Source organism: Microtus ochrogaster, chromosome 19, assembly GCF_000317375.1.
Source record: "Microtus ochrogaster isolate Prairie Vole_2 chromosome 19, MicOch1.0, whole genome shotgun sequence".
NCBI lineage: Eukaryota > Metazoa > Chordata > Mammalia > Rodentia > Cricetidae > Microtus > Microtus ochrogaster.
Window position 1 is genome coordinate 27,821,794 of NC_022021.1, and position 27,987 is coordinate 27,849,780.

Sequence of the window (27,987 nt, forward strand, 5' to 3'; positions counted from 1 at the left end):
AATATATAGACAATATATAAGAGACAATATATAGACAATATATAAGAGACAATATATAAACAATATATAAGAGACAGAATATATGGATGAGTATGACAGTAGTCCAATAAAACTTGGAGAAAATTGGTAAAATTGGGAAGTGGTGTGGATTTGCCTCACAGGCACAGATGTCACTGATGGGAAACAAAGAGACAGAGATGAGGCTGGAGCCTTTGGCTACTGCCAACTCCAGCGGAGTGTGCTTGGGTTACTCCCGCACCACTCTTCCGCACCATCTGTACTGTCTGAGAAGAAACTTGAAGATGCCGCTGAGGGCAGAGCTTGGGAGGAAGTTACCTGAACACCAGGGCTCCATCCTGAAGGCCCAGGGAAATGAAGTCACTGTTAGGTCTCAAGGGACTGTCCCCCCTCCATAGCAACAGGCCATCCTTGGCGGTCGTCTTAAACCTCATGAAGGCATTTGATCTGGCTCCCGACACCCTGGAGGAAATGCACAAGGGAATCCGTGAAATCAAGCACCAGCATCTGTTTGGAGTCATCCCGGACTTCCCTAAGTAACCAGATGTGGAGATAAATTTCCCTCCCTGCATCTATGCACACCAGGCGAATAGAAGGAGCTCTGCCCCTTCTAGTCAGGGAGCTCATAAAACATCCCGGGCGCTCAGTGAGCAGCAGTATCTGACCCTGCAAGGGAACACTTTCAGAGGAAGACTTTGGACAGTGTCACAGTCCCAGGCAGATGGCCTTATGCACCAGACTTTTTCCTTTCCTGCCCCATTACTCACTGTCTCTTGGGAAGCTGCACCTCATTTCCCAGCAGAAAGTGGGCTTCGCAATTTCTACAAGGCTCAAATCAGTAGTTTCTTTGGGGTCTAATCATGGCAGTGAAAGGCCAGCATGGGCAGCAGTGACCATCCTTGGGCCTTTCTGGAGGGGAGGGAGAGATAGACAAGGTCGGGGTTCTAAAAGGAGGTGACTTGATGGAGTGGCTGTTAGTCTTGGAAGAGTGACATAGCAGATTCCTAGAGGAAATCACAGGAAGCTATGAGGATAGTGGGTGTCTGAGCAGAACAGCTTTCGGGCTGTATGCACCCCCGGGAAGAGGCTCCCGGGCTCCTATGTTCCTCTCATTTCTGAAGACTAGTTTAGAAACTCATCTGGCTAAAATGATCAACATTCCTCTGATGGGGCCTGAGAGGCTCCAGCCAAAGGTGAGGCAGAAGGAAATGTAAGTTAATATTGCCATTAACAAGACACTATGAGAACCTAAAGCCAAGGCTCTTGGAGTTTAGATGGTCAGATCTTCCCAAGCTGGCCGTGCTACTTCCATGGCCTTTACACTGCCGGCGGGGCATATACAGTAGCAACAAGGGACACAGACGAGCTCCATTTTCCCGTCAGTGGTACCATCACCCTGGGTCCCTCACACCTACTTCCAGGGTTCTATGATACACTCAGTAGTGAATACTGGCGGGCTTCCTGTCTAGGCTTGCCGTAGCCTGGTCTAGACAGGAAGGCACCAAGCTTGTCTTCCTCATGCAGCAAGCCCAACAGCCCAGCTACAGGCAATTCAACCCTGAAAAGTCTCCGAGGGAACCTTCTAGTCTCTGACTCTGATCCCATCTTCCTTGCCCCACTTGGCAATATGGACTGGCATGAACCAGTCAAGCCAATTTCGCTTCTCTTAGCAATGCTTGAATTAAGAGCAGACATACAACTTACTATCCAATTTACCTAGAGGACTCTGGGGAAGCTTCCTTCTTCTCTTTATTGAGAAGGAAGTCTTTATTACACTTCCATAGGACATTGCCTAATTTGATAATCATCTTATGAGTGTCCTATGAACAGTTAGGGAATTTGCTGAGGGTAACATGACAGACATATAAATGAGATTTGGGGTCTTTGTGGAAAGAGCAGATTCTCTGGATTGATCAGCCCAGCTAAAGACTGTACTTACTAGAGTAAGTCCTCTTCCTGTTTAGGACATTTTCAATTGTTTTATGCTACTTGACCCTCTGAAGGCATCAAACTGAAATCTATTTGCATAGCTTCACATGGGTGGACACACGCCTACCTGCACACATCAACACATGTAGTAGAGGCTTCTGACCGTCTCCTGCTACCACCATGGCACTAGCTCCCCTTAACTGTTGGTGGCCTCTGTAAGCACTGGAGGCTGACCACTTGGGCTCCTTACAGAACGCTCTGCCTTGGGGGACTGAATGACCTTCTATGGTAGGGAGGAAAGGGCCAAAGAAGGAAGAAAGTATACCTTGGCTGGAAATGCATCTCACTGAAATCCTCATACCAAGGCAATAAGCAGAAGCTGTGATTTGGGAAGTAAAGCAGGGACTACTTCCTCCCACAAACCCATCCCTCTCAATCCTTCCTAAACAGTCCATCAACTGGGAACCAAAAAATTATATGAGACTATGTGGCCATCCTAATTGAAATCACTGTAATAGTCTGATATGCCTACAGTCACCCCCAGAAATGATCCAGAAAAATGATCTTTCAATCAATTTTGCTTCCCCAAACCCTAAATTCTGACCTAAAGCAGGGTGGCTTTAGACTAAAGATTTGTCCTCTGGTACTATGAACCCAATCTAAAGGCAAAGGAAAATTCTAGAACAACTTTGCTAATGGTTGAAAGGTAGATGAACATTATCACATTATCAATGACACAGCACCAAGGGACAAATTGAAGTTGCCAACAGCAAGCTTGGCTGGATAGAGGGTTCCCTAAGAGCCAACTTCACTCCTTGCCACATACACAGGCTGCTTGAAATTCTAGCCCATCCCTGCCTCCAGGGACCAGAAGCTGTAACTTGGGCATTTGTATGATGCCTCCTGTCCTTATGTCATGCCCTTTTCTCCACAGGAGGAAATCTGAGCAATCTCCACTGCACAGGCAGAGCCCCAGGAGCACAGTCAACCTTTGCTCCTGGAGACATGGGTACCGGTCTGGGATGCAGGGGCTGTGAGCTATGTGTCTGGTTGGGAGCAGCTGAGTCCTACAACTGGCTCCAGGCAGATCTGCAGGCTATGGTACAGAGTAGCACAGAGGTAAGAGCCCCACTAAGGTCATGGGTGGGGGGTATGTCATCACACTCCGGCCGCAGGAGAGTCCAAGTCCTTCTGCCTCTCAAACTGAAACACTGGAAACCCCAGGGGCAAGCAAGTCACATTCTTCCAGGCCCTTTGACCAGAAAGCTTTGGAGTGCTTATAACAAATGGGGTTGTTTTGGAAAACGAATGCCTTCGAGTTTAGTTTGTTTGTTTTGTTTTGTTCTTGTTTCTATGTTTATTTCATGTGCCCCACCCCCACCCCCTGTCCGCGGGGAGAATTATTGCCTGGCATGGAAGATAAGGATAAGCTCTGGGAGTGATGTTGAGAGACTGACATCCAGGGAAGGAGCAAGCTGCGGCGCTGGTCCATTACCTCTTGAGGATATCTGGGTTGTCATAGGTCAGGTAACTGCGGCCGATGAACTGCGGGATCTCAATGGTTTCCGTAATCGCTGAGACAGAACAGAAAGTGGAAGTTATGGGGCATGTGGCCCTCTTGACCTCTCCGCTCATACCCGTGTCAGTAACATGGCCGGAAAGCGAGCCATGGAATGTGGCATTTGACAACTTGTCAGCCCCTTCCTCTGAACTGAGCATGCACTGGCCAGGCTCATGGCAGCCTGGCCCAGTGGCCTAGCAATGGTCTCTCCCCTCTCTCCTTTCCCTGGGGGCTGGCGGTCACTGTCACTGGCCTTGGCACTGCTGCGAAGGCGTTGCAATGTGCTGAAACTTGAACTGTCCCCAGCGCTTCTTGGAAGCTAGAGGAGAGCCTGAGCCATGTGGAGAGCAGCTGGGGATAACCCCAGAGCTTTGCCAAGGGAGGCAGAGAAAGTCATCCCCAAACAAAGTCCAGTGGGCTTCTTTATTTAGGGATCATCTACGGAACTCCTACAGCTTTGGTGAAAGAATAGGGAGTGCAGTGTTTGAGCTTTGAGTCTTCACTCAGACACATGCAATTGTACAAAGCTCTCACCTCGAATTCACGGAGAATCACAAAGAGAGGACAGGCCTGGCTATTCCCAGAGAGACAGAAAGGGCCCAGGGCTGGCCCACGCTCCCCAGCTAAGACTATAGCAGACCCTGAACCAGAACAGCCACCTCATTCTGGCTCCTGCCCACCCCTTACTTTCCAGTATTTTAGAAGTGAGTTTCCTTCCTCCCGATTTCTCATCACTTGTTTTCCCTGAGGAATCACCCTTTCATACACATCAAAAGGACAGGCGTGTGTGGTGTGTGGTGTCACAGGCTGGGATGTGTGGAGGGGATTTCTGGGAGAAATAACCACACCACCTTCTTCCTCTTTGAAAAGATACAGAAGTAACAGCTTAACAAAACCAAAAAAAAAAAAAAAAAAAAAAAAAACAACAACAACAACAAAAACAAACCAACCTCCCCCCCCAAAAATGTGTGTAAAACGAGAGAATGACTAGCTAATGAAACAATGACAGTTTCAAGAAGACATATGGTTGATATGAAGAAGACGTGGTATAAGGATTCCAAACCCAGGGAAGAAAATGTATCATTTGATGCTGTGGACAAGGGGAGAATTTGAATTTGACTTTTAAACATAGAAAAGAGAATGAGAGAGAAAAGACAGCCTCTGGGCCCGGAAACAGAGGGAGGAGGGGACACAGGAACCGTGAAAGCTAAAGAAGGGGAGCAAAAAGGGGAGCAGAGGTGATGGGGTGAAGGGAGAGTACAAGGTGGAGGAAGAGGGGGAAGAGGAGGAAGAAGAGGAGGGGCAGGGAGCTCTTGGTAGAGGGACCAGACCGTGGTTTCTTGAACTGTGTGCTGAAAAGGAAGTGGAAGGAAAGCACCCAGCTGACTGGCATTGGACCAGGGCCCAGCTGACTGGCATAAGAGCCTGGCCCTGGTCTAAACATAACCAAGAAGGCCCCAGTGGGCTCTGCTTACTCCAGGGTGAGAGACACAGCTCGGCCCCATCATTGCTGTTGTTGGCCCCACATGTGGGCCAATGTCCAACAGCCATCCTTCCCTTTGGGCTCCTTCAAATGGTTATAACGTGTTTGTCACAAAGTCAGCTCTGCATACAGAGCCTTAGAAGGTGCCTGTCTCTAGAAGATAAGTCCAGCTGGCGGCCAGCTAACCCCCCCCCCCAAGTTTAGCACTCTCCAGGAAACTAGGAGAAAGTCAGCACGGGGGTCCACTCCGGAAGGCAGATCCCTGGTAGCTTGGCTGGTGTGTCTGATGCCCGCCCCATCTCCCTTCTGCCTGCAGTTGGCTGCGCTGAGCTCTTGGCCTGGCCCAAGCTGGCAGGCTGTGGCAGGGGCCCAGGCGGTTCAGTCTCTCCCAGGACTTACTGTACTTACTATTGAGGCAGTAGTTCCCACACTCTGCCAGGGGCCAGCGTGCAAAAGAAAGGGAGAGTCAGCACTCAGAGACATTTCACTCTACAGGGATCACTGGGAACCAGATCTGCCCATTTCACAAAGACCTTTTGTGGATCCAGAACAGAATGGAAGCTAGGCTGCTCTAAGAGCCCCTGGAAGTTTCTTCAGGGCATGATTAGTGTTGTCCCTCTCCCCATCACACCGAGCTTATTGCATGCAATTGAGGGTTTCAGAGAACTAAGGATACATTTATCATAAGCTCCCAAGATTCCACTGTCAACCCACCCTCCTACTACCCCTGGAAAAATGGCTCGCTGCTTGATGCTGGTCTCTAGTTTCAGTAATCAAGGAACAATAAGCCAACCAGCCACACGTTCGCCCACTGGCCTTTGCAGGAGCCTGTGACCAAGCTTTCTCGTGATTAACGACGGGCCAGGCATTCTCCAGAAACCACACCATCCTGTACCAGGACAATGCCCTCATTTACTCAGCGCATGCGGGCGTGCAGGTAAAAAGCTGTTCCATTCAAAAACACCAGCTCTAGAAGTGACCATCGAGCCTGTTTTCCAACCTTCGTGGTTTAAGTTTTAATAAAAGTTTATATTTTAACCTAACCTTTAGACCCGGCCTTTCCTGTGTTCTTTCTTTTGTGGCAATGGCCTGGCTCGTGCATTAATGAAAATGTCCTGGCATTCCCTCACACCTGTGTGCTAATGCACGTGCCACCAGGTGGTGCCAAAACTGCCAACAAAGGGTAGCGTTCCAAGAGCAAGTTTCACCCCCCCCTCACCCAAGCACGAGCAAGTTTCACCCCCCCCTCACCCAAGAGAATCTCCCACCTGAGATATTTAGAGTTTTTGAAAAAGAGTTGAGAGAACAATTCTCTTTTGCAAACACACTCATATGCAGTTAGGCAGGGAGGACCACAAGGGTGCCATAGTCCTGCTGTCTCAACATCCAGGAGGCTAGTAGGCAGCACTATTTCTAGGTACACCTCAGGGCCAGGGAACAATCAGACTGGTCAACTGGTCAACCATCAGGGCAGAATACACCCTTCCAGAATACACCACTTGGTCCATAATTCTTTGGTGTACAGGCTGAGCAATTCAATCCCCCATAAACTCTGAAGGTTTTTGAATGCCGACACCTGGAAAATCCCACACTCAACGTCGTGTCATGGGTCTCATTCAAAAGGTGGGCATGCTAAAAATGCTCCAGAAGATTGCTTCTGGGTTCTACAGAAAAGATACTTATCAGAAACACAAATAAACCTCATATTTAGATTTGAGTGCCATTGTCAAGATATCTCTTCATGCATATAGATGTATTCCAGACACTAAAAAAGTCTCTAATTGGAAATGTTTTTTGATCCCAAGCACTTTGGATAGGTCTATGCAACCTAATTTAGTAGCTACAATATATAGAAACAAATAAAACCTTTATTTTATTTATCTATCCAACTAGGCCTGCAACTAACTAAAGATCAGTGTATCTCAGACACTCCCATTTTCTCAGTGTTTAATGAGGTACCATCCTATAAAGACAAATTCCCAGCAATATGCATGACTTGCCTGTTTTAGTAACAAGTGTTTGTGAATGGTCTTTAAAAAGTGGGGTTTACATCTACTGAAGCAGTTTTCTTCCACAATGACACAAATAAACAAAAAGATTTATTTAATCACCCAAATCAGCTCTAGCAATATACGAAGTTGCTAAGATCGGCATAAAACATCCAAATGCCAAACTTGTGCTAGATCAGTGTTGCTCAGACAAGAGAGAGCATCCAAAGAACCTAGCCTTGCTCAGGAATGTTATGCCTCAGGCTCTGGCCCTGCCTCCAAGGTTGCTGGCTTTGAGGTGTGGCGAACAGCCCACTTGCTATGGAGAAATGGCCCCATCTAGTGGCCTGCCTGATTCTGCACCACTTGTGTCCCAGCCATTTTCAGGAATGTAAGACAGGGATCACAGCTAACAAGTTATTTTGCAGGTGTGTGTGTGTGTGTGTGTGTGTGTGTGTGTGTGTGTGTGTGTGTGTGTGTGTGTGTGTGTGTGTGTGTGTGTGTGTGTGCGCGTGTGTGTTAGGAGAACCCCAAGAAAAACAACTGTGTCCTATGTTCACCCCTGAGGCACCCCCAAAGCACTTCAGATATAGTAAAGGCTCTGAGAAGTTCCGGGGAAGAGAGGGCTGTATGAAGTGAGGTTCCCCTAAAAAAAAAAAAACAGCACCCGTCCCCAAACACCTCCATAAAAGATTCTACAAGGCTAACGACAGATCACAACTTTTGACTGTGGGCAACTGAAATGTTGAAAATTCAGAGCCAAATTGTCTTGTGCTATCTTTAGCCTCCTTAATTGCCACCCATTGTCTACCCTCTGCCTGACCCAAAGTCTTCGTGGGACTGTAGACTGAAATCTTGGGATGTATTAACAAAGCACTAGCTTCCAGCAAGCCAGAAGCTCAGAACATCACCAGACCACATCTGAGACCTATACCATGAATTTTCCTGCTTTCCCGCAACCCACCCACCTATCTGATGTCCCCACCAATGAATTTTCACAACGCCTCGATGAATCACCTTTTGCTTTCTATCACTATAAACACCCCCCAGGAAACCATTTACGTTGGAATGGGGTATTGGAGGCGATCTGAATTTGTATTCCAGGCAATCTGAATTCATGAGTAATGCCACTCAGATTTGGCGCCAGCATAAACTATTTCTCATTCCTTTTGAGACAAGAGCTGTGTTGAATTAACAGCGGTTAACTGTTTAACTCAGATTTATCCAAGTTTATCTGACCACAGATCCCAGCTCCCGTCTGGTTCGTGGGAAAGCATGTTTTTGTGAGTGTTGGGGAGGTTATGGAGGGGAAACGACATGAACAAACCAGTCGCTGATAGACCTGGAAAACTCTTTTCACGCAGTTTGAAAGGCTGAACTCTAAAATTCTGACAGCTTGCTTAGACACAGGGACGTGGAGGGACTGAGAACCTCGGTGGTAAAGATTGATGAGAATTCAGAAAAGAGGAAAGAAAGGCCCACGATGGAAACAGTGTCCTGGGGGTTAGCCTTGCTGACATCCCCCTTGAGATGAGAAAGGTTCTCACTATGACAATATTGCATGAGGTGCTACAGTTTGGTGGGGAAAGATTTCTGAAACAGAGAGCCTTCAGATCCGTGGTGAAGAGACCCATGAAATCTAGCCCCGTGCTTTTGTTGATGCCAGAAGTGATGTCTGGAGCAGAGCAGGGCCCTCTAGTTCCTGTTGCTTCATGGAGTCTGAGGTTGACACTAGGGGTCTTGATTCTGTGTAACTCCAGATGCTATAGAGGAAGCTGGGCCCTTGGATCCTCTCAGAGGCTATGTGGGCAGTGGTGTTGCCCTCTCCCACCTCACAGGGAGGACAAAAAGTTATGTCTGCATGCATGTGTGTGTGAGCATGAGTGTGTACATGTATGTACATCTCTGTCTGTGTGTGTGTGTGTGTGTGTGTGCGCGCGCACTTGCACACACGCACGCACGCTCTCCCCATGGTAGTCTGCAGACCTGCACAGGTTTGGAATCTTTTTCTCGCCCCATCTTCCTACGACATCGAAAAGTGAGGAGAAATGTCAGCTGTCCTGGCCACAGCCCTGAGGGTTATAGAGGAAACAGAGGAATGATCTGGAAAATCATCTTCCTCTTGGAGGAAGTGCTCTTTGAGTGGCTTACGTGAGATCTGGTTCTGGATATTCATGCTATAGGCTGCTCCTTGCTTAAACTAACGACGAAAATAGTGAAACCAGAGGGCATACATGCAACCACAGTGCTTGTGGAGCTGAGGCAGGAGGGTCAGCAATTCAGGGTCATCATAGGCTACATAGTGAGCACCAGGCCAGCCTGGTGCTGAGCTACACATCAAGACCAGGCCTAAGAAATTCATAGGCAACAACAAAACAACAACAAAACCAAACTAGTTAAGCTTCTGTGGAGAGTGTTTAGGACAGGTTCTTGTTTTGAAGTTTAGTTTTATTATGAAGCCGGAAAAGTTTCCAGCTGCTATATGTAGAAGAATCACCTAGCTAAATGTCACAGGCTTCTCCCTGACAACTGCAGAGGGTTTCTAAGCTTTGAAGCTTTGGATCTGGCCCAGTTCACAGTGTCTTCCTTCTCTAAGGAATGTGACCGCTGCCTATCTTCCTTCCCTTTCTTTCCAATCCAATGGAGAAGTTACCCAATATCACAGCAGCGTTGTCAGCCACCAGGCCACCACCCACAGTTACATGCCTACTGCAACCTGAAGAAACTGTCACAGAGCCCCTTTAGCCCTCCCAGGCCATTGTCACGGGAGTGAAGATACGGGCTGGAGGCAGTCCCTCTTGTATACGGTCCTTGCTGGCATTCACAAAGCTCCCATTTCCTAAGCAGTATTTTCATTTCAGAGCTGGAGGGGACACTAGAGCAACGTGCAGGGCATCTGAGGGTTTCCCAGCTTCTACCCTGCTTTCCCGGGAAAGAGCCATGGCCCACTCCCTCAGATCTTGCAGGAGCCCAGGCTCTGGCTGAGGTCTGTCCTGCTGTGCTGGTGAGATCTGTTTCTCACTGGCCATGAGCCTGGAGTCTCAGAACCACTGTGTGAACACATTATACCTGATCCAGACAACGTATCAGGACACAGGCTAACAAGAGCATAACCTGCCCTTTCCTTGTTATCACCCCAAAGCTGAGTGCTCACATAAGCCCAGACCTTATAGTCAGACTATTAGTGTCAAAAGCAGGCTTGACAAGTTTATTGTGATCCTCCAGACCTAGGGTCAACACTGAAAAATAAGCCCCCAATTCAAGTTGTGTTCTTCTGTGTGTGTGGTGTGTGTGTGTGTGTGTGTGTGTGTGTGTGTGTGCGTTTATGCACACATAGTACATATATCTCTAAGAGTTCCTGCTGATGTGTGCACACATGTCTGTATTTGTATGTGGAAGACAGCAGTTGACATTAGGTGTCTTTCTCAGTCACTCGCAACATTTATTTATTTAATATTTTTGAGGCAGGATCTCTCCCTGAAGCTGGAGCTCATCAATTCCACAAGACTAGCCGGCTATTAAGCTTCAGTAGTTTCCGGTCCTCATGTTCTAAGTCCTAGAATTTTAAGGCACGTGGTGTCATACCAGGCTTTTTCCATGGGTGCTGGGGAGCTGAACTCAGGTCTTTATGTTTACAAAGCAAATCCATTACCAACTGAGCCATTTGCCCTGACTCCAAACCCAGTTTTCTAAAGGAACAGGCCACTCCTGAAGTAGACACTTCTTCAGAATTAGAATCTGAGATTCAGAAAGTTACTCTTATTTGCTTTAAAAAAAAAAAAAAAGTTTGATGGCGTGCCCTGTCAGACAGACTCCTGAAGTTACTTAAAGGTGAGAAATGCTACTAAGCTGTTTAACTGGCAAATTGGCACCTTTTATATTCTCCACAGCTGCTGTAAATAATTCCTCAACATCCTCATGTACAAAATATCTACCTGTAAAATTTAGAGTTTTCTCCTTTTGGTGGAAATCAGGCACCTGTGGCGGAAAACCACGAGAAAGCACGCAGAGAGCTTTCACAGGTTCATTGACTTACTTCTTTCAGGCCTGTTTGCTTCAGTCAATAACAGCTCTAGGGCAGGTGGGCCATTCTGACTAGAAATGAGATGGTCTGTGTGACCTAGAATACGGGCACCTATGGACAGGTACAGACCACTTCCAGATGCCAAGACCAAGGCTTCTGTTTCCCTTGAGTAGGTAGAGGCAGGGTCAAGCGGGGTCTGTAGTTTGTGGCCCTTCCAACCTTTCAGACAGAGCCTGTGATGGGAGCCCACAGCACCCGCTAGGGAGCTGATTTCTCTCATCAGTGATAACAGTGGCTAGTATCAGGGTGACAATCAGCAGGAAGCCTTCGCGATGTTTCTACACATTGCCTCATATAGTCAGTACTGCTGTCCCTGGTGAATGAGAACATTTGAGACCCAGACGGGTTCAACAGCATGGGATAGAGCACTGGACAAAGGTTGTGCATACTGTAGCTTGAAGAACTAATGCATTGTTCATATTTTTCTACATTTGGGCAGCATTTCTCTTTACAGCATCCAAATGTTTCTCAGGACATAAGCAAAGGCACTCCTTGGCCAGGATGCTCTTGGAGTAGCTCAAAAGCATAAATCCTTAAGTCTTTGCTGTGTTCAGGTTAACCTTTCGGAAAAGAGCCTACGAGGAGACTCTTAGGGAAGGGTCAGGGTAGGCATTGGACAGGCCCTTTAGCTACTCTTACAGAGTTCCTTTAGGACTGAAATCTTCTTAAGCAATTATAGTAGCTTATATGATGTAATAGTTACCTGATACGTTGCTGAAGTTGCTGATCAAAATGACCAGGAACCTGTATTGTCAATTCTCCCTTCGAGAGTACCGCTCTCCCCATACCTGGTGGCACGGGACTGTATTGCCAGCATCTTGGGAGGTTGAGGCAGTAGATTGTAAATTCAAGGCCTATCTGGACTCTAGATGAGCTTAAGACTAGCCTGGGCAAGTTAGTGAGACATTCTTTCAAGATCAAAAACTACAGAAAGGGCTGGACATGCATTTCAGTGACAGAGCGCTTGCCGAATGTGTGTGAGGTTCTGGCTTCATGGCTCAGTATTGTGGGGAGAAAAGAAACTAGAGCGGTCCCCATAATTCAGTTTGTGGCCTCCATGCCACATTAAGACCCCAAATGTACCTTTCTGGCAGTTCATGCCCTCGAAGCCCAAGGGGCAGTCACATTCATAGCCCTCCTTCCTGGGCCGACAGCTGCCCCCGTTGGCACAGGGGTTCCTCACACAGGGGTGGGCTGCATTCTCCACGTTCACACCAGATGTGAAATCATGCTTCATGTGGATGGGCCGGTCATTCAGGATGATCTTAGGATACAGAAACAGAGAGACATCAAGATTTGGGAAAGCAAACCTGCTGCTTACCAGTCCGAGCTACACATAATGACGGAGGTTAGCCAAAGGAAGAAAATCTCCATGCTAATCCGGCGGTCCTTCAGATGAAGGGGAACAGAAGGGTTGAGGTCTGCACCTGGGGGAAGCCACAGACGGGAGCCCTCTCTGGTGATCAGTGACCTCAGAAATGGCAGCATTTCACTCTGCAGGGAAATTCCTGAAACTGACCAGATTTACTAGGTCTCTTCCTTGGGAGAGTATATAAACAGTGAAGCCTGCTGAGGGACAGACAAGCCAAGCTACAAAGAAGATTCTCAGGCAGATCTTCCTGGGAGATGTGTAGGCCTAGCAGCCTGAAAAAAGACAGAGACCAGACAGACTACCTATAAGAAGATCTGACTGAGAGTCTCTGGGAAAGGAAATTCCAGCCTGTTGCGCCACCTGTATGTGGTGCTATGTACTGCAGGTTTCTTCTAACATTTGTGAGTTGTCACCCATGGTGGTGGGCTTTGGTGATGCAGTTGTTTTTGAATGACTTCTGCGGCTGTAAGTGACCTCTCACCCATATTCCTGTAAGCCAGCTTCCTCATATACTTCTCCATATGCTGTGCGATGTCACCTACGTCAGAACCCAGGCCTCTCCGACTCTCCCACTGCCCTTGTCTGTCTTCTTCAACATTTCTGAGTTCCCTCCCTCTCCACACCTCTACAGAAGGCAGCAAAGCCCGGGTTTCTCCTTTGCTCCACTGTGCATACACTTCCCGAGGCGGGGAGCCCTGCTCCGTCTTTCCTGGCAGATGGCTCTAGGCAAAGTAATAACATATTCCTGGAGAACGCTGGGGAATGCTACCGCGTGACTTCCCTCCTCCTAACTCTTGAGCCCTTAACTTAGCATGCAGAATGCCCATGTCCATGGAGCTGCTGCTGCTAGCTTTGCAACACTAAGAGACAGAAGTACCTGGGGACCCCCGTTGCCTGGGGTGCTGCCTAGCAGAGATGTTTTGTACTAGAAATCTGCCTCCTTTCCCAAAGACGTACCTCACTCTTGAAGAGTGTTGCAAGGTTGGAAGGAAACCTCTCCAGGTTCTGAATCTGAGAAGCCACTAGCGAGGACCCTGACCCTTCCCTAATCTTTCCCTTTCATGCTGCAGGTGAAAATCTAGCCGTATGTGCTCCAGCCAATACAAGCCAGGCGCTTGTCTCCCGCTGGCTGTGGCGCAACCAGTGCCTCACTCACAGGGAAGGAAAGGCGGTCTCCTAGAGGGCAGGGGAGAAGGGCTGTGTGCCCGGTGATCCAGGGGCAAAGCTGGAGAAGGGGCGGGGTGTGTGGGTGAGCTTTTTTTCTTATCTCAAAACTGCAAATGTGACCAGTGCTTCCTGTGGGGAACCAAAGCCTGATTCGAGATGCCAGTGATATTGTAGGTAAGCACCAAAAGGGCCTGTGAGCGCAGGCGGATGCTGGCTGGGCTTTCCCTGAACCAGCGCTGAGGGATAAGGACACACACCAGAGGCCTTCCGAGCACAATCTTCAGCTTACGGTAGGACTTTCTTATCTTTTACTCTCACACGTTGTCATGGGTCCTGACTAGGTCCACCAGGCCACCCCTCATCACGAAAGGGAAACATGATGAGGCTTAACCAAGGGTCAAAACTCACTTTTTTTTTTTCAGTGCTGGCCACCCTGCAAGTCTGGGCTCTGAGTCAGTCCGCATTTCTGTAGTCAAAAGAATACATCCTCATGACCTGAGGGGTCTTGGGCATCCCCAAGAGAAGGAATAGGAGGATATATGGGAACTGGGTCAGCATCTTCCACTACCAAACTATTCTTTTGTTGTCACGGTTCTGGCGAATGTCCCTGGAATCTCAGAGCTCCATGGTATGACTGACGAGCAGCAACTGCTCATGGGTGGGTGGGAACTCGCGTGGGACAAACTACACAGTAACTCAGAGAACAGCCTAAGCCGAATTCGTCCCGATAGCCCTAGAAAATTTGGGGAAATTCTGCTGAAAAAAGAGTCACCCTGACTTCCTAGAATCTCTTTGTACTGAACAGAAACCCAGGAACAGGTATGTGGAAAACTAGATCGTAAGTATTAAACAATAAAACTGTAACCATTTTGGCATTTTCTCAAACCGTCTTTCTGAGGCGTAGCAGATAACGCTGATTTCAGGCCTTAACTCTGCGTACAATAAGAGCGACGAGGAAGTGAAGCTGTACCTTCTGGATGCTGCCACTGAATGGATGAAGGATGCCCGAATTCTTCTTGACATCATCGTAGTTTGGGACTCCACCAATAAAAATATCCGTATTGCAATTAATCTGGGTGAAGCCTCCCTGCCAAGGCACAAAAGACAGAGAGTCAGAGACTAACTGTAGGGTGGATGGTGACAGCAGCGTCAAGAGCCATCATAGCCACCTGGCTGCACGTTGTTTTGTGTGGTACTTGGATGTCAGGAAGTTTCCTAGACGCCTCGGGGCTCAGTTTCACTCACTGTGTGCAGATAGGATCATAATATAATATCTGAATTCCAGGTGCATCACAATGCATGCATAGACCACATCACGGTCCACGGATGAGCAGTGCTACTTTGAGGAGCAGTACTGCACCCTCAGGAAAACTGCCTCCAATTGGTAGAGCTCAGATTGGGACCAAGGAGCAGAGAAGTAATGACCCTCTCTGGACAGAAGATTTCAGAACTTGGCATTGGGTCTCTATACCCTTTCTTCTCTCTCCTTCCTTCAGTTTGGCTTCTAATTTGTAGCTGTACTATGCATGGAGGAAAACTAACCGTTTGTTATAGAAAGATGATGTCCTGGAGTTGTGAGTAATGGTCTAGCCTATTCTGAAGCTGAGGATTCTCTTTAGTTAGACTTTGTGCAGAGTTAAATACAGTATCAGTGTAGGGCCTGCCCGGGTCTACCCCTGTTCCTGGGGTTCATCTTGAGGACAGTTTCTGGTCAGCCAGCTAAAACATTCTGTTTGTTCCTGCCCCACCTGGCATTACCAGTGAGCTAAGCCCCAGCCCCTTACAGTTCTTAATTCAATGCAAGGTCACGAAGGAAGCACCGAGACCCTTGGGAATCCTTGTGGCCTGAGAGAAAATTTGTTACAGCCGACGCTGGCGTCATAAACGAGCATTTCTCCCTTGTCTTTGACCCCAGAGTTGAGATGAGTTATGAGAGGAAAGAAAGAAGGCTGTGGAGTCAACAGCAGACTGTTCTTCAAGTCAAACTCAAGGCTCTGAAAGGACTTTGAGGCCCACTGTCTCCAATGAATGGGGTGAGATTGGCTTCCTTTTGGCTTTGGAACAACCGTCCCTCCTGCTGGAGAGGCAAGGCTCAACTCTCACACCCAAGGAAGGGAGAAGGTAGCCTATCGTTTTATGCAAATTGCCCGCTTTAAAAATGTTTTTCTTTGAATGTGAACTTGGAAATAACATCAACTACGTTGGAAATTCTGTGCCCTTGAGTCTATAGTAGCACAGTATTAAATAATGAGACGGGCAAGGGAAGCGTCATAAACCTGACTGTGTGCGGGACACAGCTGTGATTTGCTTCGGTGAGTCTCCTAACTCTCCTAATGACTCTCTGATGTGTGCTATCATCGTCAGGATTGTCTCCATTGATATGAGGATAACGGCGCCAATGAGAAAAACATAAGCTCAGCAGTCACATGACCAGCCTGAGCTCACCCCACTGGTGAGCAGTGGAGCTGGATTTGGAAGCTCAGGAGTCTCTATCTGTAGCATGCTCTTGTCTACACTGCTGGGTCTGTGATCTCAGTCACCACACCATAGAGATGGCGAGGACAGTGGCAGAGGCGGAGCAGGGTATATATGAAAGGAGCGTTCTTAAAAGTGCCCTGGTTGCTAATTATTAACAAAGTATAACTCACAGGGTTGTAACAACCCTGTGGGGCCAGCACTATTGTCATTCCCGTTTATGGTGGCAGAATATATAGAACTGTAACTATCTAATGGAGAGCTGGGATTTCAGCCTCAGACTAGAATCTATATACTCAGATGCTACATGATGTTGCTTTAAGAAAAACATTTGTTCATATGTGTGTGTGTGTGTGTGTGTGTGTGTGTTTACCTACAAGATATACTACAGCACACGTGTCAAGGTCAGAGGACAACTTGCAGGAGCTAATTCTCTCCTTCTGCTCTGTGGATTCTGGGAATCAAACAGGTCACCGGCCTTGGTGACAAGTACCTTAACCCACTGAGCCACTTAGCAGCCCCTTTCATGCTACTTTTTTTTTTTTTTAACCAATGTCAATGGAAAAAATGGTCTGGTCCAGGTCAACCACTGAGAGAGACAAGTGAGTCCTTACCTCTGCCATTCCCTCCACTACCTTCTGCTTGTCCACCTGTAAGATCCCATTCTTCGCTGTGCGAGACACACGTAGCTCGTGCCATTGGCCGAGGGTGAGGGCCTTCTCGCTCCTGTCAGAGAAAGATATGATGCTGACATTCTGTGTGCCCTTGACGAAATGAGGAAACCCGGCTGACTGGTACAGTATTGTCTGGGATGTTTCTATGAGGGCTTTATGAGAGAGAAGCCTTTGAATTGATGAACTGAGCAAAGAGACAGCCTTCACCAATGCACGGGGACATTGTCTAATCTGTGGTGGGTTTGAACAGAACGAAAAGACAGGAAAAGTGGGACTCTCTCCCTTTGCTGGAGCTTGGGCATCCACCTCAGCCACCTCATCCTGCCCTTGGACCATAGCACCGCTCCTGCTTCGTGAGACGTGGCTCAGAACTTGTATCACCGGTGTCCTGGCTCCTGGCCCTTTGGACTCAGACTGCAACTTGTGCCATGGATTCACCTGTAGGCCTGGGCAGAACTACATCATAGACATTTTTCTTGGTTTCTAGCCTCCCTGAAGAAAACTGTGGATTGCTTCAGTCCCATAATCATAAGAGATAATCTCACCAGACAAATGTTTCCCTGTGTTTCTAACTGTTTCCCCATTGGTTCTGTGTAGCTGGTTTCTGTCCTGCCTGCCAGTTCCTGTAGTTGTTTCTAAATAATCACTCCAAAGGTTTAATATTAATTATAATTGTTTGGCCAATAGTTCAGGCTTATTACTGGCTATCTCTTGCATTTAAATTAACCCATTCTATTAATTTGAGTATCACCACATGGTCCATGGCTTACTGATAATGCTCTGACCTCTTAATCCTCAGGCAGCTGCTGGTATCTCTCCTGACCCCGCCTTCTTTCTCCCTGTATTCAGTTGGACTTTCCCACCTAGTTATATTCTGCCCTGCCATAGGCCAAAGTAGCCTTATTCATCAACCAATAAAAGCAATACAATTCTCAGTGTACAGAAGGACATCCCACATCAGTTCTATCTTTCTGGAGACTCCTAACGAATAGAGATGGAAACGGCATGAGAGTCAGCGTGTCATGGGTGTGAGCCACCATTCCATCAGTGCAGCTGTGATGGGAGAGATGCCACCCGTAGGCACCCACCTGTATTAGTTACATTCCAGGCTGCTGTGTTCAAGTTCAAGAAGTAACTTTCCAGAGAGAGGGCTCATTTTGGTTTACAGTTACAGAAAAGGAATTAAGTCCTAGTGGAGATGAGCAGATCATCTGACTTCCCTCAGCGAATGACTGTGATGTGGCAGAGTAAGCCAGATCAGCCTTTTCCTCCACAGGTTGTTTTGGACCATGGGGTGGTTGAGTCACAGCCATAGAAAGCAAACTAGGGCACGCAGCAAGCATGTTTACCAGCTGATCCACCCTGTGAGTCCCCCTGTCTGGTTTTGAGACAAGGTCTGTAAATCTGACTGGCCTGGAACTTGGCTGTGTAGACCAGGCTCGCCTCCTACTCACAGAGATCCACCTGCCTCTGCCTCTTGTGTGCTAGGATTACAGCTGTGCACCATCACACTTGGTTCATTTGAAATTTTTAGTGATAGAATATCGGTGAAAAAAAAACACTCTGGTTTGAAAATGTCCCCAAAGATCGTGTATCAAAAATCTTAATCCCCAATACAACACGGAGAGTTTTAAACTTTGAGAGAAGACTATTGAGGTAATATGGTCTTTGCCTCACGAGCAGATTAATGTCATGATCACTTGGTATTTCTCATAAAAGATTTCAGTCCCTTCCTTCCTGAATACTCATCCAGATGTGTCCTCATATTCACCTCTCTTCTCCCTTAGGGTGACACCAAAAGGCCTTTCCAGGATGTACATTATTGGCCTTGGACTGCCTAGGCCCCATCAATGGGAGCCATAAGTTTCTGCTCTTCACAAGCTCTTCCTGTTCCCCATGGTCTATTAGAGCAACACACAAAAGTTCCGGACAAGGAAAAGCAGGGTCTGTGTTCACTGCTCTGACTGGGATTCAGATGACCTTGAAAGTTCAGCTCCTAAGTCAAGGTGAGAGCCCTTGATGCCGAAATGTTCCTGCAGGAGTTTCACAAGTTGCTTTTGAGAGTGAGGTGCGCAGAAGGAATATAATCAATGCATTTCTATTTCTAACTATGTCTAGCTCCTGGCCTTTACTGAACCTCCCAATTACTTTTTGCTCCTGTATCATCTTTAGAAAATGACAGAGAATACCAATGGCATGATTATTAAAGGGTCAGCACCCCCTAATTTGATTCCTCTGCTCAGGCAAATGCTTTTGTGATTTGTCCTTAGCAATTAGAATTTAATCACCTTGGCCAAATCAATATGCAATAAAGAAACAAGCAGGCCTTTTAAAGTGGTCTATTTCCATAATGACTAACCACACACTTGTCATGTTCCTGTCCTGCAGAGGTCACTGGCTGTCAATCCAACACCGTCTTCTGCACGGTTATATTGATCCTAGTCATTGAGAGCTTATTCTGATTGTCTTGATGCTCGAATCAAGCTCATAATGATTTTGACCACAATACCCTTTTCCTAAAATGAAAATGACTTGGCCAATTCCACAATTTCCTGCGCTTCAGGTTCTCACCAAATTTCCTTAATTAAGTGGGGGATTCTTTGAAATAGTTTTCAAAATAAATAACTCCCCACGAGGCATCTGAAAGACTAATAGTGAGCCTGGCCGTCAAGTTGCATGGAATGGAGGTGGGATGGGAGGCCAATGGTGGTTTAATTTCTGGTAAGTCTTGTCTTATTATCACTCAGGAGCCAAGAAATTTTTTCCTCTAATCACCTTCCCTGAGAGGTAGGAAAAGGATAAATAACATGTAAAAAAAAAACAACTAAAATACTTCTTATTAAAAATTGGTATAGACATATGAAAATGAAATGTTGGACATCTTAAGATCTAGCTGCAAGTGACCCCCAAACTGGGATCTGCTACTATAGGGGGGCAGGTGGGAGGGGCACGTGTTCTGAGCGAGTGTGAGGCATGCCTGTGTCTCCAGATCGTGAGGTCACTCTTTACCCTGAAGGGGTGATTCAAAGTGCAAGGTGATTATCAAGGTGTCTTCCCCTCTAAACTTGACATATACTTCTAAGTGAATTGCTTATGCTGTTTTGCATAATCATATGTAAATTGAATCAATTAAATAACCACAAAAGTTGTCTTGAGATATAGGATGCTTTACATAACCAGAGGGGGAAAAATGTTTGTCCCTTCCCCAGGGTGGGAGGTGTCAACTGATGTAGAAACTCAGCCACAAGGACAAAAAAGAAAAAAATTCCTCTGACTAACAGTTGAAACTTAATAGAGACAGCATTTCCCGTCAGCCGTAAAAAGTGGTCATCAGTTGAGGGCAATGAGTAGTGCTAATATCTCCCCCACACACTTTTAAAAATGCCAGGCCAGCAGCATGAACAACCACTGAGGACAGCCGCAATTTCCTTGGAAGTAACAGCAGCCTGAAGGCCTGTGCCAGGGTTTAAGCAAAGTCTCAGGCTTTCTCAAAAAAAAAAAAAAAAAAAGAATTAGACAAACATAGCACTGGTGACCTCTGTATTGGATTAGGGGCCCTGGAGCTTGAAGGTTAAAAGTGCTGTTACGAGACGCACAGTAAGAGGTCTTGCTGTCAAACTGACATCTAAATATTTACGTTCACACCCATAGACCTGAACTACTCTCGACGTGAGTCAGGAAGACTTCTTTCTGCTGTGTGCAGATGTCAAGGGAAAGATGCACACCTGGACAAGGGGCCAAGACTAAGATACTAAGTGATTAGCCTAGGCAGGACAACTCCATCATTCCCACCCCCTCTCATCCACCCCTGCCACCAAGGCTCAGGGGTCAGTGAAGAAGAGGAGGCAGAAAGAATGGAAGAGCCAGAGGCTGGGGAAGACTGCTACAGTACTTTGTCTCTAGACTTCACGGAGCCATGACAAGCGTCAGCTCACAGAAGCTGTTGTTACCTGCACAAGGTCATGCCAGCAAAATCTGGGCAAGATGTGGAGGCTTAGCTCCAACTCTCAAGCCTTATCGAGGAGCTCTTGGCAGTTGACAGTTGCTGGGAGAGGGAGAATCATTCCTTTTGCAGGGTGTGGCCACTGATAGGATTCCCAGGACCCAGAAGATGGTCCCACACCCACAAATATATACGTAGCTCTAACTGGACTTAGTGAGTTATTAAAAAAAAAAAGATAGGATGTTGAGAAGGGAAGGTGTTAGGAAGAACTGAAGGTGTAAATAGAAAAACAGATATGGTTATATTTCAATGATTATATGCATAGAATTCTCAAGAATAAAGAAAAATAAACTCATATTTTTAAAATAAAGAAAGCACAAATAATTATTTTTTTTTTCAAATAGGGAGACACGAACAAGAAAAACATTTCCATCTTCCAAACAAGTCTCCAACGGTCTCCAAAGGCCATGGAACTGCTGTAGAGGAACAAGGGACCTTTGAAGGGATTGAGTAGTTCAGACTAGACAGCAAGATGAAAGTTCCGGCTGCTCCAGCCGGTTTGGCAAGGATGATCAGATGCTTTAGAAGTCCCCCCCCCCACTGCCACACTGCTGAAACCCTCAATCTATGTCCTGTGCCAGCATTTGCGGGGGAGTCGCGGTTAGGTTCCTGCTTAGGAAATGGGCGTATAAGACAAGTTGTGAGTTACCGTCAGGGAAATAACTCAAGAGGAAAGCTGTAATTTGATCTTTCTGGTGTACATGCGTGTGTGATGTGCATCGTGTGTGCACGTGTGTGTGTGTGTGTGTGTGTGTGTGTGTGTGTATGCCCACACATGTGTACAGTGAGGCCAGGGTGGATGTCAGGTGTGCTTCTCAAGTGCTATCCCCCTTGATTTTGGAGACACACGGAGTCCACTGATTCGGCTAGAACGGCTGGCCAGTGAGCTCTGAGGGTCCCCTGTTTGCTCCCGAGTGTTGAACTTCAGATGTACTCCATTGCTCCTGGCTTTTGACATGAGTGCCAGGGATCTGACCTCAGGTTCCCATTCTGTTGCCACAAGCACTTTAATGACCACATCATCTCTCTCCAGCCCCTATGAATACTTTTCCAGAGTCAGCATTTATTCGCTGAGTGCCCAGCATACACTGCTCTGTGTAAGGTGAGGATTGGTTATAGTTCTCTGAGTGGCTGGCTACTGATGGTACTGCATGTCCTCGGGGGGAAATGGAGGCAGACTGCTCCCACAGAAAGCAAGCCCATTTTCCACAATCTGAAGTTGGGAATTAATACGTGTTTGATAGGTACTTGGTGAAAGGAAGGAAGGAGGGAGGGAAAAAGGGAGGAAGGGAGGGGGTGAAAGGGACGGGGAGAGGGAGAGGGAGAAGGCAAGGGAGAGAGAGAGAAAGAAAGAGAGAGAATGAGTATACAGTCTACAGGTGGTCTGGCATAGTCATAAGCAGGGCAGGCTTCCATGGACCACAGATGCTGGCAAAGAGAAAACAGGAAGAGGGTGGGTGGGTAGCAATTTAGTGGTCATTAGTGGTGGTGGCTGTGGCTCTGGAGAGGAGGAAGTTGCACAAGACTTTGGCCCTCACCTGAGAACTCCAGTCCCTGACCCGCAGTCGAAGCGGAATTCCACGTGGCCCCCAGCCATATTGATGGACAGAAAGTCCTTGCTGCCGGAATCGTAGCTGTACAGGAGGACACCATCGGCTGAGTCGGGCCGAAATGTGATCTCGAACTCCGTGAAAGAAAGGTAATGCTGGGGCCCCAGGGGCCAGGGTGTGGCGGCGTAGGACCTCAGCGACTCTCTGAACTGAGGGATGCTCAGGGAAAATGCTGAAGAGAAAAGCAAAGTGTTAAGAGATGGAGGTGTGGCTGAGACCAGCTAGCAAACTTCACGGGGCTGCACTGTTTCCTTCCTGGGCAGGAACTTGCCTCCATCTCCCAGTTGCCCTGTGGGTAGTAGGTGGTGTGGCTGTGGTGGGGGTGTAGTCTGGTCCCTAAAACTTCCTTCCTTCCTTCCCTGTGCTTATCTCTTCTAGATAAAAGATTCTGAGGGGGTGGAGACTCTGCTCCCTGTATGACATCATGGAGCAGAACAACCTCTAGCACTAATGACCTGAGGTGACAGCAGGAGAGCAAGAATCAGCCCCTCTGATGTGAGGTTAAAGAAACCAGAGATGTCCCTGACCAGTCCTGGCTCAGCTACACTCATCCTCAGACTTGAGATTTGAGGAGAAGGTGAAAATACTTTCCCCTGTGTAGTGTCTAGTTTCAAACCTGAGTCGTTCATAGATAAATTTGACTGCTTTTGTGATCTTAGCTCCAATTTTATTCCCTTTTGTTTTTAACTTTTGATTTCTGGAAACATTAATGCAAGTTCAATCATTCATGTCTTTTCTTCATCAAAACCTTTAAAACTCCCAGTTATTATTTCTGAATGTTTGTACGTCCATATTGTATGTGGTTGTACATCACATGTATACGTACAGACACGTCTACATACATGTGTGTATACATGGTACGGTATAGAAAGATGAGCTAAATCATCAGCTCAGAGAAGAGAAGTAAAAACAGTTGTCTTATCCTGTTATTGATTTGTGCATATACTTTGCCAATATTTTCTTGGAAATTGGCAGATATTATAAAGAACATAAGATTTTAGCACACTTAGGTCAGTCTTACACAAAGCACACCAGGGCAGGCTTCCCAGGTGCCACAGAGAGGCCAGAGGAGCCAGCTCATGCTTAGCTTATTAAAAGGAGCATACCTGTGGCTATTTTAAATCTCTGGCCCTCTCAGAGTCTCCCATCCCTCCCAGCAAAGCAGCCTGGATCCCTTAAGAATATGCAGGACTTTGCTGACTGGGCACTGATGAAAAGTTACATCCACTTGTGTCAACACAGCCAGCCCCGCCCCCATCTCACCATCTTCACAGTGTCGACCTCTGAACCCCAGCGGACAGAGGCAGATGTAAGAGTCGGCTTTGATGGCTGCACAGGTTCCTCCGTTGATGCAGGAGGCGGCATCACAGACCCCGCTGCTGCATTCCCCTAAACAGAGGGAGGATAATAGAGCCAGGTCACCAGTGCCCTCCCAGAGATGCAGCTGACCACAGCATCATGTAGGGCCCCATTTCTGCAATTCACCCCTGAATAACAGACCCTCAATCATCAAAGAGGAACCCACTCTTCTTCACTTTTGTCTCATGTTGGCTTAGCCCCTGGAAGAGCCACAAACTTTTCAAACGTGATGGACACAATAAATCAAAGGACACATTTTATAACCACCGAGGGGATGATGGATCCGTTCCTGCTTTTAATCCATCTCTCTGGGGTTCCTGAAAGAGGGATGGACAACAACCCGCCCTTCCCCCATCACCTGAGTGTTTACTTTAAAAGCATCCTGACTGTGTGACCCCAATCGGCTTAAATGCTGATGCCTCACTGGTTCAAAGCTAAGCCATGCAAAGCAAGCCTCGGAAAAGCAGAACTCGATCATGGAGCTTCTCTCCGGGGCAGGATGAGGAGAGGTACCCACGAGGGGAGGAGCCTTGGCACATGCCCCAGAACCCTGCTTTTCCTTCCACAGTTATTTTCCCTCATAGTGAAAAACACTTCAGGGTCATCTGCATGTCACAGGATGTGAATGTGATTGTGTGTGTGTGTGTGTGTGTGTGTGTGTGTGTGTGTGAGAGAGAGAGAGAGAATGTGAGTCCATATATATGTATATGTGTGTATATGTGTGTGAGTGTATATATGTATATGTATGTGTGTGTGAGAGAGAGCATGTGTGTATCTCAGTGACAGATCATACATGAGTATGTGTGTGAGAATGTCTATGAGTGTGTAAGTATGAGAGAGTATGTATGGCAATGAGTGTGAGAGTGTGTGTGAGAATATATTTGTGTTTACGTGTGGGAGAGAGATTGCGTGTTTGACAGTGAGAATGTGTGTGTGTGATAGAGAGTGTGTCTGTTAGTATATGTGTGGGCCTACATTTTTGAAAAGGGATGTGAGAGTCTGTGTGTGTGTGTGTGTGTGACAGAGAGAGAGAGAGAGAGAGAGAGAGAGAGAGAGAATGTGTGTATGTATACTGTATGTGTGTATGCGTGCATGTGTGTGAATGTATGCGTATGAGAAAGTATATAGGAGTGTATGTCTACTGTGTGAGTGTTTGTGTATGTGAGAGAGCATGTGTGTTATATGTATGTGAGTGTGTTTGTGTGAGAGAGAGCGTGTGTATGTGTGTGCAAATGTGCGTGTGTGTGAGAGAGTATATGATAAAGTGTGAGAGACAGAGTGTGTGTGTGTGTGTGTGTGTGTGTGTGTGTGTGTGTGTGTGTGAGGGGATCTGTGTTGTGAGAGTGTGTTTATACAAGTGACAGAGGGCATATCTGTATATATACTGTGTGTGAGAGAGAGTGTGTATCTGTGTGGGGGGGGAGAGAGGGGGGAGAATATATGTGTATGTCTTTTTATCAAACAGAGTATCAGAGTATTCTGGAAGGACTACCTTGTCATTTTGTCATGCATCTTCTGATACGGACACTCCCTGACTTGCTCCGGCTGCCTCTCTTCTGTGCCTCTCACAGTCTCTCTGGAAACACTAGATGTATATAAAGCACTTTTTTCCAGGGAGGAGGGCAAAGCGCATGTGTCTGCCAGGGATACAAGGAGTCCATCCACGCTGCTTGCTGGTGTTCTGCCACACCTACCTGATTTGGTAGCCAGTTCCCTAGAGATGAACAGACCCCTTGACCTACCTACCTTTTGGTAGCCAGTTCCCTAGATAGGAACAGACCCCCTTGACCTGGCTGTGTCACCTCAGCAAGGCCAGCCCCATCCTGAGCAGTCACCAGCATTTCCTCGCCATAAAGATTCTCCCAGAGAGGTGGGCAAGGCTGTGTGCTCGGTTCTCACATGAGACAAGGAGACCAACTTCAGGAGGTTAAACACCTACAAACCCTAGTGGATTACCGGGTGGGTGGGTCTCTGAGAATCCCAGCTGCTAGCCGCCGGGTCAAAGAAAACTGGCCACCATCTATCTCTCCTTTTGTTCTCAGCTCTGAGAACATGGCCTCCGGTCCGTGTCTGGAGACACAGGCTTTGGTGTGACAGCAAGACTCCCATGGGGCCAAGGGCCCAATAGTTCTGGTTCCAGAGGAGGAGTGAAGTCTGTGGCTTATTTCAGATTCACGGGGAAGAAAGTAATATTCAAATCTTCTTCCTTCAATGTGGCCCTTTTAAGAGGAGGGAATGGAAGTGGGGCATGGGACCCTGGCAGGCGCTTCCTTGAAGAGTTCCGTGAAGCTGCTTTGCTAATGGCATTCAAGGTCTCTGATGGGAGGCAGAGGAGAGGAGAAGACATCCTATGGGAAGGTAATGGGGACCAGACAGGGTGGCATTAGCAGAAACAGAGATTGAAGGGCTTCCTTATAGAGGCTGAGGGTTGGGGTTATGGAGTGTCCAGCTTACTCTTGGAGAAGAAGTGAAGGACTGGGAGGTGAAGAGCAGAAGAGAAGTCCCCTTTAGCACCATTTAAACTTAAGACACTGTGGGCATGTCATTACTGGAGTTAGAGGTCCTTAGAGGGAGAGCTTCCCCGAGTTCCCACAGCCATTAATGGTGGGTCTGTGCCCAGATGGCAGAAGACACGAACAGGAAGTGGAGGTCCAGGAGCTCCATGAACGCCCTGGTTAACATGAACAGGAGCTACTGGTACGGGAATATGGTGCTCTAGACAAAACTCTATCTCCCAAACACACCGGCTGAGGACCTAATACCACATGAGGTCACCAGAGTGAAGCACTAATCTGGCCTGACTGATGTCCTTAGGAGAGGGAATCTGAATGCCTGAGACACAGGGGTGTGACCCAGAGAGGCAAGGCTGACCCCGTGTGGAAAAGGTCATAGCTGGCCAAGGAGAAAGACCTGGAGTAAAGGGACTCCCATGCACATGGACCTCGACCCCGCAGCTCCTTCAACTACAAGGAACAGATTTCCGTTTAACCCACATAGGCCATGGTGTTTCACTGTGATGTGTCTAAGACTCAGGCAGTCCCTGGAGGAAATGGCCCCTACCCTGCTGCTTTCCAAGGTTGACCACATGTTCTTGTTGCTGGGAAACAACCCCGGCTCTGCTGTCACACTGGACACACACCTCACTTTGCAAAGCCCCCATCATTCATCTATATATTGGCCATAATAATATTCTCTCCCCTCTCTACTTAGGGTAAATGTGAGGGTAGACAAGAACGCATTGGGTAGTATGGTCAAGAATTAGATTGTTCTGGGGCTGGAGAGATGGCTCGGTGGCTAAGAGCACTTGCTGTTCTTGCAGAGGACCCAGGTTCCATTGCCAGTGCCCACACGGTGGCTCACAACTACATGTAGCTCCAGTTCCAGGGGATTCAGACCCTCCTCTGGCTTCAGTGGGCACCAGGCACACAAATAACACATACATACATGCTGGCAGACATGGATTAATCTAGGTGAAAGGTCAAACAAAGTACATGCTTCTCTGTCCAGTGAGCTCAGGCTATCCTGGTCGCAAGGCACAGCACGCTTGGTCTCAGGATGGATATGTTCATAGAACACACCCTTGGGATCATCACTCCCGAAGCCTTGTGTAAACCAGTTGTACCGCTCCTCACTCCAACCAGAAAGGAAGCGGCCAGGTCCAGTCTAGCCCCGGGACACTCACCTACATCAGCCCCACTGAGGGTTTCTCCCAGTGGCCAGGGTCTCATGTCAATCCTCTTCCCATTAACAGCAAGCGACTGCACACAGCCTTGGAAGCCATAGTTTATCCCCGTGGCTCTCAGCAGCAAGTGAGCACTGGAAGTGCCACCAAGATACAAAGGTGTCCGGAAGGTAATTTTACTGTACTGGCCCTTTAAGAAAAATGAAAATTTTATCTCACTTTAAAAATAGAAAAAGAAAGACAGAAAGAAAGAAAGAAAGAAAGAAAGAAAGAAAGAAAGAAAGAAAGAAAGAAAAAGAAAATCCAAAACACAACGGATTGCGTTGCGGGGGATGGGATGGCTAAGATGTAGGTTAAAGCCTTAGGGATTCCTGATCTGGGTTTGTCTTTAGGACATGGAACTGTTAGGTAATGAAGTCTATGGGGTTATTGACTACTGTCGTTGACCCGCTGACTCCTTAGAGGGCTGCGCTTCCAGGAGCAGCAGTTTTGGAATGTCTGCAAAGGAAGGAAGGAGGTCAAATCCAAGCCAATCTAGCCGACTCTGAAGCAGGCTGGCACCCAAAAACAACAGTGCCCTTT

At 47.4% G+C, this 27,987-nt stretch overlaps 1 protein-coding gene across 3 annotated transcripts in view; it reads right to left on the minus strand.

Moving 5' to 3' along the window:
- Egflam (EGF like, fibronectin type III and laminin G domains) overlaps nucleotides 1-27,987 on the minus strand; it is a 161,898-nt gene that overhangs the window by 11,142 nt on the left and 122,769 nt on the right. For 2 of the 3 annotated variants that reach the window (XM_026783669.1, XM_026783668.1), the window contains 9 exons: nucleotides 27,406-27,595; nucleotides 23,628-23,753; nucleotides 22,293-22,536; nucleotides 16,692-16,803; nucleotides 14,573-14,689; nucleotides 12,147-12,327; nucleotides 5,400-5,423; nucleotides 3,443-3,521; nucleotides 337-480 (listed from right to left, as the gene is read on the minus strand). In XM_026783669.1, the coding sequence (XP_026639470.1) occupies nucleotides 337-480; nucleotides 3,443-3,521; nucleotides 5,400-5,423; nucleotides 12,147-12,327; nucleotides 14,573-14,689; nucleotides 16,692-16,803; nucleotides 22,293-22,536; nucleotides 23,628-23,753; nucleotides 27,406-27,595 (1,217 nt within the window). The remainder of the gene's footprint in view (nucleotides 1-336; nucleotides 481-3,442; nucleotides 3,522-5,399; nucleotides 5,424-12,146; nucleotides 12,328-14,572; nucleotides 14,690-16,691; nucleotides 16,804-22,292; nucleotides 22,537-23,627; nucleotides 23,754-27,405; nucleotides 27,596-27,987) is intronic. The other variant, XM_013349706.2, reaches the window with a different exon arrangement.